Consider the following 15,156-nt stretch of genomic DNA (forward strand, 5'->3'; position numbering starts at 1 on the left):
CCCACCCTGTCTCCCCTTCTCCCTCTCTCCTTCTGCTGCTCCTTCTAGTATTTTCAAGCTCCCCACCTGCACCGCTCTGCCACAGATGTAGCCCTGGCACTGGGTGGACATCTACACACTATCCAAATGTGTGTCAGTGCCTATGCACGCACGCCCACACACTCTTCAACTCTGTGCCAGAACTCTTGCCCCCCATTTTCTCCCCTAAAAAACAACAGGGCTTTTACAACAGTGTGCATCTGTTCAGAGCACCTATTCTCTCCTGTGATTGCTTATCGAATATTATTGAAAAATGTCACCGTTGAACACATCGGCCGGGTTTCCGCCATGCACAGCAAGAACCCAGGCACTGGTATTGACTGCTCCCAGTTAGCTGAGCCTAGTAGGTCAGTAGCAGCCTCGGCCAGAGTGAGTAAAAGAGGTCTCTGCCTTTCCTGCTGTTCTCTGGCATATGGAGAGGTGCAGACGATGGTCCTGCCAGCCCGCCTCGCCGCCTGCTAGTCAACTAGTCAAGAAAGAGGGAGAGAGTCTTCTTAGTGCAGAGAAAAGCTGGACCAAGGAGCTCTCTAGTGGTGAGACCTCAGCTCTGCAGGAGGAGCAAGGGAGATAGGGGAGCGTGTATGAAAAAAGTACAAGGGACTGACAGAAAGGGATGGAAAAAAGTGAGAGGGAGTTAGTCGAAGCTCACTGCACTCCACAGTCACGTCCCGGCTGTCTGGTTGCCCGCAGCAACCAGACATGATGTCATAGGCAGTTGAACTTGGACTTGGAGGGGGGGTTTGCGAGAGGGGGGGGGGGCACTTTCCACTGCCAAGGATTACATTGGGAGAGCTGGAGTAGGAGAGGGAGAGGAAAAGACAGAGAGAAGGGGGTTAAGGGAAGTTGGAGCCAGGAGGAGGAGTTAACTACAAACGCTAAAGAATCATGGGTAGGAAAGTGTGTGTGTGTGGGGGGGGGGGGGTCAGAGGTGGTAGAGGATAAACTGAGGTTGACGGGGGTTAAAGCTTCCTCTGAGTTTGCTCAAATGAGGGGGACAACAGAGTGTTTGCTGTTGAAGATGGGGTGATTCGCAGGCTCTCCCCGGGGCCGAGGCCTGTGGAATGTCAGACGCAGCCAGAACAGCTCCGCCTGTGCCAAAGCCTCCACTCTGCCCTCTTATCAAACTGAGAAACCGGATCCCGAAAGGAGCTGCCCTCAATAGCTCCACAGTGTAGCCTGAGACCACTAGGACCCGCAGAGCACAGATATATTAGGAGGATCACTTTACATGTAAACTGGTAGCACATGACAGAGCAGTCGTAGTTTTGTGTTTGCTCCCTGCAAAGCCGTTTACACAGATACAAAAAAGTGCAGCTCTCTTGCTATTTGTAGGTCTGTAACAACACAAGTGTTTTTATTGGGCGAAAGGCCGGAGTCAGCCCTCCTAAAAGCAGCAAGTTGTCAAGCTGAGGTAGTTATTTCTCCGACAATGTGTGAGACAGCCGAGTTCAGCAAGTACATGTGGGCCAAAAAGAAGGTGAAGGTGGCCACCTAGTGGATGAAGCATAAACTCTTTGTTAGTGCTTGCACATGCATTCTAGTTGGAAGCCCCAGGAGGAGAAATTATCCAGTAATTCAGATTTTTTGAAAAAGTTAAATTAGAGGACTGTGTTAAACAATACTTGCGTAGAAGATGTTTTTTTTTTCTCTTCTGGTTTCTGTCCTATTAATCAGCAGGCACCCAGAGGTGTTGTGTTCTTTCCTGTATTTTCCATTCCGGCAGTTCAAGGCTGGATCTTTTTGTAAATCTGCTGATGTGTAATAACTAATGTCCTTTTTTCTTATTTCCTCCACAGTCCTGGTTCCTCTGACAAGGCCTCTCTGAATCAACAACTAAAATTGTGTCATGAAAATTGGAAATTTGAGAAACAAAAACTTCACAACTGATTTAAGAACAGACTGCTGACACTAAAAAAGTCCTTCTCTCTCGCCAACACTATTCAAAGTACTACTACAGAACCCCGAAAAATAAAACCCTACGCTGTCCCCCAAATCCAACACAATTTGAACAGGAATGTTCGTACCCCTACGTCCAGAAGACTTCAATGACATTGGGTGGACAGCCTCAGAATGCAAGGAGGAGGAAGAGGAGGAAGATGAGGAACTGTCTCACACCCCGAAATGTCAGAAAAGAAACGCAATATGGTAACCTGACATATGACCAATTATACATTTTTGTTACGTTTTTTTTATTTTATTTTTTTATTTTGTTGTCTCCACAATGAAACTCCATGCATTGGCTGGGAGATCCAAACAAGACAAATTTGTGGTAAATGATGAAGTCAGATGTGCAGGTTTGAAAAAAGATTTCCACCCAGATTGCACGGCTCCATTTCTTCTTCTTACTCCTTCAGGGCCACATGGTCAACAACCTACTCACATCCCCCCCCCCCCCCCCCGCCCCACCTGGAGCTCAGTGCTTCTCAGGGTCCAGACGTAAACCACAGCCCCACGTGCCTGCGTGCGTCGCAGTCACTCTGCCGCTTCATTCGCTCAGCCCTGAGCCTCTTTCATTTCTGATTGGCCAATCATGGTGACACCATCCAATGGTGTGACATATATGCACTAAGTGGCTGGTCTTTGTTTACCTGTCAAATATCAGGGGCGTCCTGCTGTGGGAGAAGTGATAGCCATGAGGCGAGTGCGAGCGAGTGAACACACGACAGACAGTCATAACACTAACTCTACATGTGCTCTTTCGTCCCCTCACCTATGCACTATTAGTTTTTAATAAGGGATGAACAGTATTGCACATCAATGGTCAGATGAGCGATTAGAGAGGTGAATGGAGGCTGGTCGCCGCTGCAGGAACGTGGCTTTGCTGACACTTGAGTCTAGGCCCTGAAACACACAGCACACACACACACACACACACACACGCACACACACAAAGACGCTCTCACACACACAGGTACACTTGCTTACAGTACATACAGACCAAATTCTACAGAATTGTCTGTCTCACTACCACTCACAATAGCATCTTGGTTTTATTCATAGAAGCAGATTTGGATTTGCAGGAATGCACAGCGTTAACTTCATATTATTAGCTTTAATTTTGTGTTGTGGGTGTTTTCTTTCAAAGTAAATTTTTTTGACAGATTTGGTTTTGGTTTTGTCTCACTTGGATTGTTTTAAACCTTCTCTGCATGTCATCATTTCTTTTTCTTTAGTTTGCAGTAAGACATTAAGTATCATGCTTGAATTTACAGCTTCACAGAATTCAACAAAACAGTTTCTCAAATCTCTCTCACGTATGGACAGCACTGTAGCATCAGCTCATCACATGCATCCCTTGCATTGCTTCGCCCGGTTGCCCCCTAGTCAAGTCACAGGTACACCCAGAGGAAAACACTCGCACACAAACCCATAAAATGCACACTAACACCACCAACAACCTGACATAAACTAATAAAGGGAAGCCTTTATATTTGGTTCTCCAAACTGCCTTTGTTAATGGTTTTTCATTTACTTAAGATTTGTCTTTTTAATTTGAGATATTTTTTTCTATGTAAATGTTCACATTGAAATTTCTCTTGGTATTATTTTCATCATGACACAATCTGACAAAAGCCGACCTCACAAAATAACTGGACTGCCCAGCTGTTGGTTCTGTTTTGCAGGGATAGTAAACAGGGCTGAGACCCTGTTCTCAGCCCCTCTAGTAACATTAGCTCTATGTACTAAAACCTTATATCAAGACTATAACATTATATGAAAGTGCCTCTGTATTCCCTTCATGCAATTAGTAATAAACTTGACTTCAGGTTCTCTTCCCACATATAAGCTAAAGCTACGGGGAATGGTAGCGTTGGTGCATGTGGAAACCATTGGCCTAGAACAGATCTTTATAGAGGACTGCAAACTTTTTTTTGTAAAGACAGAGAGAGATCTTATACATATATATTTATGATATATGCTCCTTTTTAACTTTTACTACATGAGCTTGTTGGCAGTCTAGTTATTTTCTGAACTTTCACCTCCCCCACACAACTTGTTTTCGGTAACATCACCTTAATGTTACCAGTACGAATCGAACGACACACACGCCACCGCCATCTGCAGCGCAGCATCATAATACCTAGATGAACATGTCAAAAATCGACAGTAGGTTTGAAGAAAAAAAAAGTGTTTGTTTTTTGATGGAAAGTATTATTATTGAAAAATATGTGTCGATTGAGCCACGTGCAATGCATTGGGTAGATCATTGTGTTTGTCTGTTAGAGATTTTTAAGAAAGCTAAGAGAAAAGTGAAAAAAAAATTATTTGTTTCAAGTCCATAAGCTCCGGGACTCTAAACTAGGGGGCCATGAAAAATCCTAGTCTTTGTATGTTGGGGGTATTTGTTTTTATTTCCTTTTGTCTTTTTTTTTTAAATGTTTTACGTGTAATCATTTGTTTATAAAAATGTGGGAGGGCTGAAGGAAAAAATATCTAAACAACTTCAGATAAAAAAAATTCTCTGTCATCAAATGAAAACTGGTGCTTTAACACTTTAAAGTACATTCAGAATTATTATAAATGAATGGTAATGAACAAAAATAACAGACCATTTAGGAAACAGCATTCTTCCTCTCTCTATTTGTATTCTTCTATTTGTATCGAGTGGGGGGAGAGGTTCCTATTCCGTAAGGTTGTGACACAAAAGGCATTTTGGTTTAACCTTTAGAAGTAAACCCAAACTGTCCAGCCCTTGAAACTCTTCAGAAAACATACCCATGCACTGCCTGAAACTCACCAGCAAAAACTAACAGTAGTTGAATTCATTTTTTTTTCACCCACATTGGCATTAAAAACATGACAAGTTCCTCACAGTGCTTGAGGGAGATGCTTCACACCCACAAATAGTTTTACCCCCATGATCATCTTGATATGTTTCTGAATCCAGAACTGGATGGAAAGCTCCGCAGGTTGTGATAGGACACACAAGGTACAAAGACATTTTGTCTTCTGTACACATCAGCAGAAATCTGCAACAAAAAAAACAGTAGCTTAAAATTTGGGCAAAGATACGAGGTTTGAACCATTTCTGAAACGGACGGCAAGGTGAGCCTCTCCCCTGTTCCACCCCCTCCTCTGTAAATTACTCTTATAGTGCTTGTGCTGTAGTGTATAGTTTCCCAGCAGTTAAAGGTTGTCCCTTAAAAGTGCCTTTTGTTCACAGAATCCATTTTGTAATCCAGATCGCCCCTTTTTTTTGTCCAAATGGCTCGAGGTAGCAGGATGCCCCTGAGTGCTGCAAGAAGGGAGAAGGTCGTTACCCATTCAGCGCTCACGGGCAACTTTTCCTCCAGCTCGAAATGAATCCCCTCCATTGTACCTCCCCTATATCCTTCTTCCTTTTCAAAAGCCTACATATATGTATGTTTATATATATATATATATATATATATATATATATATATTTATGTATATATATATATATATATACACATGTATATATATATACATATAGTACAAAAGGAAACTGGTGTGAATTAGTTCTTTACTTTTTATTGATAAATAATGACAAAAAAATGTAAAAGGCAAAAAAACTTGTTCTCGTTCAGCTCTTGCTTTTTTCCTTCCCTCTGTCTCCACTGTCTGTTTTATCTTAGACACTGGAGTCGTCTGTAACTATGTGTCCGTCACCCTCCGTCTCTCTCCCTCTCTCTTTCTCCCCCCATCCCTCCCTCCCGCCCTCAGCTGTTGAAGAGGGCGAAAAAAATATTTGCTGAAAAAAACTTTTGTCTGAGCAGAATGCAGTTAGCTCACATGTTATTATTGTCTGTATGCTTCACATTGTATTACCATACCCATCTTCTTCAGCTTCTCCATTCAACAGCTAATGTAAGTGAACAAATTACGCTGATGGGCTTTTGGGGGTGTCCTTGGGTGGGTTTGGAAGGGATGACTAGGGTTCAGGGGTTGGGATTGAAGAGGTTTACAAGGAAGACTAATGGGGTCTCAAGGGCTGGATGAACTGCTTTGGGATGTTGGAAAAGGGCTGCTTGGACTAGGATAAGAGTTTGCTCTTTTGCTTTTAGATATTTATTTTTGGTTTTGTTTTATCCCCCTTATTTGTTTCCTTTGAATTTGGATTTTTTTTTCACATTTGCTATCAGGGTATGCTGTCATTGAGGCCCTCTTAGAGGACGCCTTGGACTGTAAATGAAAGCTACAAGCACCTTATGACCGGACCTGTCCTGCACGAGGCAAAAGAGGGGGTGTCGCATTTCCAGGACATATCCCACATCCATTCAAACTTCAGTCACTTCAAGTGAATTATTATCACTAACGGCGGGATTCACAAAGTGAAGACCTCGCAGCAGTATTAGCCATTTACAACACACCAACCAGACCAGCTAAAAGGCCAGCATGAACCTGATTCCTCAGATTTCTGAGGATTCAGGGGAAGTCCCTCCATTTTTTCCCCTCTGACAACCTCATGCTGGACTGCTCCGTGTCTTTGTTCTGTTGTTTATTTTGTTCTATATCTTCTTAAGCGTGTAAGGTTAATCGGTGTAATAGGCAGCACCCTAGGCCCCCTGACTCCCAGCTCTTCTATGCCTCTGTCTACACCCTCAGCACCACTTCTTTGTGAGAACACCCCCAGAGCTCTAGGTGAAATGCATGTGTTAATTACAGTTTCTTTTCCATAAGAAGAAAAACACAGTTTGAGAAGAGCAGCACCTGATTGAATAAAAAGGATGTTCTTGACTGTACCATCTTGCTGTGCCATGTCTTTCTTTCTATGGACTAATGCCAACATAAAGAATCAGCTCTGCAACTGGACCATGTTCTGCAATAATAAAATCTTTTAGACCAGAAAGTATTTATTGCCAAGTAGGTTTACACCTACCTGGAATTTTCTTTGGTATATAGGTGCATACAATGAACATAAAACATAAAAACACAATAAGTACTTCACATAAGAAAAAATAAAATAATATATTGATATTGGGATATGTAATGATCTAGTAATATGGTTCCATGGAAGCCAGTGTTGTTTGTTGATCAAAGTCTTTGGTCCAGATTTTAATATTTGATCAACTGCTTAATGGATAATCACCAAATTGTTATGCATATGACAATCACAAGACAAATACTGACTGTGGTGACCCATTGACTTTTTATCTAGCGCCACTACCAGTCCAAAGTTCCACTAATTTATCTTACTATGTACAGTATACCTCAGGTTATGGGCACTCATGGACTTTAAAACATGTTATCTAAATATGATTTTGAAACAATTCAAAAATATTATATTATTATACAATGTATATATATATATATATATATATATATATATATATATATATACATTGTACAATACATTGTATTATATATACTAGGAAGAAGACTAGTAGAGAAACAAGTTGCTTTTATTTTGAATGTCCGCGTGAACGAGCTCCCAGATGACGTAAGTTCCGGTCTGTATTTTGTTGTGTTTTTGTTTGGTTTTCTTCAACAAACAGAAAACGTCAACACACGCCAGCCACGTGGTTGTGTAGGTTCGTGCACTTTGTTCGAACACCCACAGACTCCGTCTCGGCCAGTCGCGTCTTCCCCCAATGACAACAAACATCCAGCTAACTGCTAAGCTAAGCTAACGCTGACACACGACAGCCAGTTAGCTTAGCAGCCGCGCTGATACGGAAGGTGAAGCGTCGGGCTTCTTTTCATGGTGCTCTCAGTTCAATGGGGAACTGTCTGTTTGGCCAGGGAGCGGACGACCTGTCGCTGCTGAACGAGTCGGAGGGAGGCAGTCTGCCCGGGGAGCCTCCGCCGCCCTACGAGGTGAGCAGCCCGGGGCGCAGGTCCAGCACACCCCGGGGATCCAAGAGCGCGTCACCTCATTATGTCTTAAAACCAATCTCTATAAAGTGTAATCATCATTACAATACATCACATGTCGTTTAGCTGACGCTTTTATCCAGAGCGACCGTCACTGACGAGGGTGATCACTGACTCTAGAATGCTGAAGCTCAGGATCTGGAAAACTACAGGAAGTGAATTTAACGTTGTGATGGGTCAAGACAAAGTGGTTAATAAGTCATGTTGGCTGTTGGAAGTATTGTCACCCTGCTGCACAGCCAGTGCCTTCGTCTAACTCATTGTATAATGCAGACGTCACATAAGATACATTTTAAAATGTCAAAAAAACAAAATCACTGACTGACAACATGGTGTCATCCATCACTACACGTGGACTGGTCAGTGTCCCGTGATGGATTGAGCTGTTTTCACATTAACACTTGAAAACTGACCAAAGTCACACGATCAGTTTATATCATTATTAATTATAAGCAGCACAGATCTGGTGTCTGATTTAAGGAGCACTTTATCTCACATTCATCGGTCTCTTCATATGGTCTCAGTCCATGATGTGGAGACCCTGAATCCTTGTATCCTCCTTTAACAAGTGCTTGTTTCATATGATTCAAGTGTTCTCTGTTTCTTCATTTTCAGGAGCGCACCCAAACGGGGCCAGTGTACCATCCCAACCCGGGCGAGAGTCGTCTGGCCAGCCAGCTGACCGAGGAGGAGCAGATCCGCATCGCCCAGCGCATCGGCCTCATACAGCACCTGCCCAGGGGCATCTTCCACCTGGGCTCCGACCCCTCTGACAAGAAGGTTAAAGAGTGAGTCTTAAACACAACTCATCACAGTATTTGGTTTTGGCTCTTTGTCTTTGTGTTCCCTTCAGTTCATTTCCATGTCATTTTGATGGAATATAAAGGATCAGATTCATTTTAGAACCTTTTTTAAATGACACCTTCAGTGAAACCTCAACTGCTTAGAATAATAGGTTGTGGTCGCCTCTGCCCTTTGAACACTATAAGCTCATCAGGCGAAAATGTTGGTGTGTGGAATTCAATTTGAAACTCTTTGAAATGTTCCATCAAAACACCACCGAGCCTGAAAGAAAACCAACCCAGCTCAAACCGAACCGAGTTGTTGTTTTCTATTTCTCTTTTTTTCTCTTTTTATCAAACACTGACCTCCACACATGGATATGTACCAACACTTGATTTGTGTCTAACGTTACTAATCGTACATGTTGTCTTAATGTTTTGAGATGAAAAGGAATGGTAACAAGTTTCTCTCTCGTGCAGGTGCGTGATCTGCATGTTGGATTTTGAGTATGGCGATCCCATCCGGTTCTTGCCCTGCCTTCACGTCTACCACGTGGACTGCATCGATCCCTGGATGATGCGCTCCTTCACCTGCCCCTCCTGCATGGAGCCGGTAGACGCAGCCCTGCTGTCCTCCTATGAAACCAACTGAGCGGCCCCCCTTGTGGCTGCTCCTGCCTAAAAGTAACTGCACCTATTATTAGCCAAAACTGTGCTGTTCAGACAGGTTGCCAAAGCGATGTGGCATTATGCAGATGTGTGAAGGGGCGTGGTAGGATGTGGCCAGATGTGGAAAACTGTTCCCTGCAGATCGTTGCATAGGTCTGACTCTTTGCCTTTAAAAGTCGGCCAAAGTGCCAAATCAAGCTAGATGAACGCGATGAAACGCTTCACCAGTAGCAAAACGTTAATGCAAAGTAATTTCACTTTTTTATGACCGTCAATGCATTTTTAATGAGTGGATTCTTATTTTAATTAACTATACATCACCAATGTCATTGACTTCCTCCTTTCAAGACATGAAGTGCAATATGTTATATCAAACGAGAGAATGCAGAACGTGTTTCTCACACCAGAATACGAATGAGAAGATGACTGGGAGTAAATGTGTTTTTCAAATGAACCCATGGCCTTGAATGTAACTGAACACACACGCTCTCTACTGGAATATAATCAGAAAAACAAAAAAAGTTTCTCTGAACTAAGATATGTTAAGATAAATCATCCATGAGCATCAGCATTTCAGCTTTTGAACACCTCTGAAGATTGTTTCTCTTTTTGGTTTGTTCTCTCAGTATAACTGTAGCTTTGACTTTGATGCTGCTTTTATAGATGTGAATCTGTTTTGTTGTTTTATTCCACAATGTGGATCCTGTCCTTTGTGCTTTGCCTCGGGTTTGTGCACTTGGTTTTGTTATAAAAAATGTTTTCAAAGTTTACTGTCAGTGACATTTGCAAAGACTAGATATGCTGGGCAGTATTAGTATCAGATGTGTGTCCTCTCTCTGATACTAACTGCGTAAGGTAAAGCACAAACTAGCGAGCTGGTGACAGAGAAGGACAGGGATGCATCCTGAATGTGAACCTTTATTTCAGCTTTTTAAAGTTTTAGACAGTCAAAGTGACATTAAGAGGATAGGTCTGATTTCCTCAGGCTGCTGTGCCTTTGAAGGCGGAGCTAAGCTAACTCCATTGAAGTACAATCATTTCTGACATGACTGTTTTTTCTTTCCTCAATCTGGAGACAGATACCAGCACTGCACTGATTTAACATCACTGTCAAACAGGCCGAGGAGGAAGCCACAATTTGTGACTGGCTGACCTTAACAATCATTTTTGTGTTTAAATTTATAATGTGTGCTACCAGCTCAAAGGTTTTAGGAAAAAAATAAAAACATGTTCAAAGTGGAAACCAAACTTTTACTCAAGAACAACATGCTGTTTCTTTAATATGAATTATTCAGATGCCAGCATACATTTATTTGGACCCCACATAATCACACGACATGTGGAACACTGTGTAGTGACACCAGCTACCACAGGTTATCACGATTAGGGCTGTGACTTTCCATTCCTCACCTGTTGTAGCACATTACTGTACAGTAAGAACTGGACAAAACTGTATTTACAGGTCAATCCTGGATATAATGTTGTATTTGACATTGGTAATAAAGCTTTTCCTAATACTGACATGTTCTCCTCGGAGTTACACTCTTCCACTATCACATTTATACTAAAGGTTTTTCTGTCTTCAATTTGACACCGAGTGGATTGACAACATGAGTCTAAATTTGATTTTATTAGCAATTGTCTAATTTATCACAAAACAATGAGTGAGAGAAAGGGTACTTGAGAAATGAATCATAAATAATAACTAAAATAGCTCTTAGTAGAGGTCATACCACTGCCAAGGTCCAACAGTCCCCTTAAATTCAATCAAATTCCACTTTTACATTCGTCAGTTTCCTAAATGTGCCGGATTTTTCTCATCGAGATCCATAAATTATTTCCATTGGAAAATGTTGAAATAACCCTGTATCTCGTAATGTTAAACAACTGGATCAAGATTTAATTGGTTCTTCTCTTCATTTACCACATCATTCCACCAAGTTTTGTGGAAATCCATTCAGTTGTTTTAGTGCAAACTTGCTAACTAAAAAACCAACCAACAGATGGGGGTGAAAACACTTCTTTGGCTGCAGTAAGAATCATTAGCACCAGTGCTCGTTTCATTAAGTGCCAGCCTGAAGAGAAGAGGGATGAAATAAGTCTGTGTGTATTTCTGTTATTGTGTGATCTCATGAACAGGGACCAATACATGACCAAAGGCCAGATGAGCAGCCTGCACATAATCAGATGAAAAAATATTAGAAATGTCAAACCAGCTGGAGGATGAACATCAGCTCTATGAAACCCGTCTGATGAAGCACATACAACAACAGGATTTTCTTTCAACAAATATTTTGTTAAAAAATAACACAGTATTTAAGTAATACATGTTTAACACATACGTTGTAAGTGTTGCAGAGAAAGACTATGTACATTGTTTAAATTAAAAAAGTATTCCACAGTATTTTGACTGAAAATCCGAACAGCATCAGATCAGTGCAAAGTCTTGGTATGATTGTGTTTTGTCTCTAAAAAGCATAGACTCCCACACTGACAGTAGCCAGAACCACAAAGAGTCCCAGCACAAGCCTCAGCAGAGGGGAGATGTTTGCGATGGCTCCAGGGATCTGGACAGTCGTCACTGGTTTGGAGGGTGTGGAATTGTTCTGCTGCTGGTTCTCAGTGACACTCAGAAGCTTGTGTAAATCATCAAATACCTGGAGAAAAAAGAGAAAGAGGGTTGGTCAGCTGCTTGTTACTTCAACTGCAAGGACAAAGCTTCACTTGTAAAGCTGACGTTTCTGCTTTCGGTTTTCTGACTGCTATAACCATCCTTTGCCCTCACCTGAATGTTCAACTCGAAGGACCTGACAGCCTCCTCCAGCACGCCGCTCCTCTGCTCCTCCGTGAACTCCACGCTGTTCATCCTGCTGCGGTAGAGCTGCTTGAACCGGTTGGGGCTGGAGACTCCGGGGAAGGTGAAGAATGACAGACCCTCGTTGCTCTTCAGCCCCATGGACTTCTGGGCGATCCGGCCCAGGACCTGGCCGCCAGACAGGTCTCCGAGGTACCGGGTGTAAGCGTGGGCCAGTAGAAATTCAGGGTTTTCTTGACCAATCTGAAAAGAGGGGCATTCAAGTATTATTTATATTATCAACCAGCAGGCAAGAGGTGTATCTTACCCCCCAAAGGAGGTTCTGTTTTCATCCGTGTTTCTCTTTTTGTTAAGATAATGCAAAAAACTATACTGGACGGATTATCAGGACATTTGGTGGAGGCTTGTGGTTCAGGTCAGGAAATAATCCATTGAATATTGGTGCAGATCCAGATCAGGGGGCTGATCCAGGCATTTGTTTTCAGTTTATTTAATAATGTGAAATAGGATTGTTTTTCATAGGTTTTATTTGATTTCTCAGAGAATAATTAATGGATCCTGATGAAAAAAAATTCACATTCAGGAGACCGATATTTACACGTTTGGGGAATGTAAAAATCTGAATCTAGTGAATTTAAATGTGGTTTCCTTTAAATGTGTATCTTTTTTTAGGTCTATGGTGAAAACTGACAACAGAAACCGGTAACTACCATCAATGTGTAGCTGAGAAACCCAAAAAGGCATTAACTGTAAGGCTTGTTTTAACATAAGGGGGCTGTTGGGCCTTGTCGGAGGGGCTATGTTCTAATCTAAATATGAAATAAAGAAGTGTATGTAACATGACACAGTGAAACATACCTGTCGCAGTCTGTGGCAGTATCTTTTGGTGGCTGCAGGTACAACAATCTTTTCTCTCCAGGAGGGGCCGTAGAAGAATTCCAAGTCTTTCTCGATGGACTCCAGCCTGGCCAGTTCTGTGGGGAAGTAAATTGGTGCGACACCAGGGTGGTTGCAGTTCCTGTCCATTTCTTCCTCCAGTGCCCGGTAGATTTCGTACAGCGAGCACAGAAGGAGCTGAAGAGGAGACGGAGGAGGAGATCTGGTGTCAGGTCTGTATGAAACAGGGAAGGGACCATAACATTCGAGCTGCACTGCTGCGTGTTACCTTATATTGTGCCAGGCTGACTTGTCCTCTCTGGAAGCTCAGCATCATCTCTGTGCTCTCTGCCCGGACGTGACTCTCCCTGGTCACCTCTTTGATTTGTTCAGACAAGTCACTGCAAGAGGAGATGAATCACAATCAATACAGAGAGCGCCAATTTGAAATTGAAATAAACACTAGATTCATTGTGACCACACGGATGATTCATTCTGTTTTTTTAGTGTTTGGCAAGATTGACAAAAGATAGATAAGACTAAGTGAGGTGCAGCGACAGTATGTGAATGTTTGAATTACTCCCCCCTGTACCAGTAGCATAGGCAGCGTAAAATTGATAAACTGTACAGAGTCTGCACGTGCTGTTCTAGAGCCCTAGGTTGGGATGTTGCAGGAGAGTTGATCAATGTTATTATGATCCATAAATTCTAATGAAATCATTTAAAAGTAAATCCAGTTTGAACACTCAGGATTTCCCAGATGGATAATAACCTCCAGTGAAATGTTATTATTTTACAACATCTTTACCTGTTTGTCATCTGTTCTGCTGCTGCCTTCATCTCTGTTTCCATTGTGGCCCTGAAAAAGAATAAAAATGTTTTTAAGAACAAAAAACATCTTCTGCGATGATCATCAACACAATGCAGGGATTGAGGAGGTTTGAACCATCAACACAAGGTTGTAAGAATCAAAGTAAGTCAAAAGCAGCAAAGTAAATGTTGTGTTTTACTCACCAGTAAGTTTGACGTCCTGTAGGTTTGGTAGTTAAGGTCCACAGTGATCCACTGTTCTCTCTCAGGATGTTCTGCTCTGTGTGCCTGGTACACAGTCCTTTCCCTGTTTTATACCAGCCCAGCTCTGTCTCCTCCCTCCAGCAGCTTAATGAAAACAGGAACTCCAGTGACACAAACCACGGCTAAACATGATCTGGCAAGTTCAGCCATAACAGTGGGAGGACCTGAGAGTTAACATGATGCAGCAAATCTGAGCAGAGCTTGGGACAAAAAAAGTGGCAGAGGTGGAGCAACAAAGGACTCAAAGCATGAGTCAGGAAGTTTGAGTTGTGGAGGAGGGAAGAGGGCTAAACATGACAGAGCAGCTTTGGAAGTCCAACCACAGGAGAGGAGGAGCCAGCTGTAAACATGACTGTGTGTTCCTGAGAAAGGGGGGAGGGAGGGCTGAAACAGTGACTCAGAGGAACACAAACAATCTGAACCATGAGCACACAAAAGCAGTTTGCACTTCATGAGGGACATGTTTATTCACATTTCTAGATCACTGATCAGACCAAAAAAGTTCAGGGAGTGTGTGGGTCGAGCTGCACACATGAACAAACACACTACATGCAAATGGGGGAACTTTGTCCTCTGCTTTTGACCCATCTGGTGAACGCAGGAGGACACAAAGAGCAGTGTGCAGCCTTGCACGGCGCCCGTGAAGCAGATGTTGGGGGAGTGAGGTGCTTTGTTCAGGGGATTCAGATTTAGACAGGGGGGTAGGGAGAGTCCTCTTGGACTTTTGAGCAGATTCGGGTGTTGTCCATCCAGATATATGTTGTTTTGTCACTCTGCGGAGTCAACCAGAGACCTTCCAATCTGATGTCCGTAATTTCTGCCCATTGTCCAGTTTTCTGTCACTAGTCCACCGCCTCTCCATCCATGTTATCCGACCAAATATTCTGCGTTATTATGTCTAAATAACTTTTAAAATTAGGAAAAAAACAGATTCTGTAGGTTTCAAATTTGTAACCAGTGCTTGGAAGTAACAAAGTACATTTACTTCATTACTAATCAAGTACATTTTCATGTATCTGTACTTAAAGTTGATTTACTTTCAAGCTTTCACTTTAACTCCACTAC

General features: G+C 42.4%; 3 protein-coding genes across 13 annotated transcripts in view; 2 read left to right on the forward strand and 1 right to left on the reverse strand.

Annotated features, from left to right (window-relative positions):
* Positions 1 to 6,743, forward strand: part of LOC133953292 (nuclear factor 1 X-type-like) — a 107,283-nt gene extending 100,540 nt beyond the window's left edge. For all 11 annotated transcript variants that reach the window (XM_062387140.1, XM_062387141.1, XM_062387142.1 and 8 more), the window contains one exon: positions 1,836 to 6,743. In XM_062387140.1, coding sequence (XP_062243124.1) covers positions 1,836 to 1,850 — 15 coding nt within the window. In that variant the 3' untranslated portion in view covers positions 1,851 to 6,743. The remainder of the gene's footprint in view (positions 1 to 1,835) is intronic.
* A 671-nt stretch (positions 6,744 to 7,414) lies between these two features.
* Positions 7,415 to 10,847, forward strand: rnf11a (ring finger protein 11a). Its single transcript, XM_062387207.1, has 3 exons — positions 7,415 to 7,818; positions 8,491 to 8,663; positions 9,138 to 10,847. The coding sequence occupies exons 1-3, from the start codon at positions 7,720 to 7,722 to the stop codon at positions 9,307 to 9,309; spliced, it is 444 nt and encodes a 147-aa protein (XP_062243191.1). The 5' UTR covers positions 7,415 to 7,719; the 3' UTR covers positions 9,310 to 10,847.
* A 90-nt stretch (positions 10,848 to 10,937) lies between these two features.
* LOC133953316 (heme oxygenase-like) lies at positions 10,938 to 14,176 on the reverse strand. The gene is made up of 6 exons (XM_062387191.1): positions 14,032 to 14,176; positions 13,826 to 13,876; positions 13,307 to 13,418; positions 13,000 to 13,215; positions 12,112 to 12,384; positions 10,938 to 11,983 (listed from the first exon to the last, which is right to left on the reverse strand). The coding sequence occupies exons 2-6, from the start codon at positions 13,867 to 13,869 to the stop codon at positions 11,795 to 11,797; spliced, it is 834 nt and encodes a 277-aa protein (XP_062243175.1). The 5' UTR covers positions 13,870 to 13,876; positions 14,032 to 14,176; the 3' UTR covers positions 10,938 to 11,794.
* Between the last annotated feature and the right edge of the window lie 980 nt (positions 14,177 to 15,156).

Source organism: Platichthys flesus, chromosome 5, assembly GCF_949316205.1.
Source record: "Platichthys flesus chromosome 5, fPlaFle2.1, whole genome shotgun sequence".
In the NCBI taxonomy this organism is placed as follows: Eukaryota; Metazoa; Chordata; class Actinopteri; order Pleuronectiformes; family Pleuronectidae; genus Platichthys; species Platichthys flesus.

Coding starts and splice junctions, on each gene's coding strand:
- rnf11a (XM_062387207.1), top strand. CDS start 7,720: ATGGGGAACTGTCTGTTTGGCCAGGGAGCGGACGACCTGTCGCTGCTG. Junction 7,819..8,490: donor AGCCTCCGCCGCCCTACGAG/GTGAGCAGCCCG, acceptor CTTCATTTTCAG/GAGCGCACCCAAACGGGGCC. Junction 8,664..9,137: donor TCTGACAAGAAGGTTAAAGA/GTGAGTCTTAAA, acceptor TCTCTCGTGCAG/GTGCGTGATCTGCATGTTGG.
- LOC133953316 (XM_062387191.1), bottom strand. CDS start 13,869: ATGGAAACAGAGATGAAGGCAGCAGCAGAACAGATGACAAACAG. Junction 13,419..13,825: donor GCAGAACAGATGACAAACAG/GTAAAGATGTTG, acceptor CTCCTCTTGCAG/TGACTTGTCTGAACAAATCA. Junction 13,216..13,306: donor TCAGCCTGGCACAATATAAG/GTAACACGCAGC, acceptor TCTCCTCTTCAG/CTCCTTCTGTGCTCGCTGTA.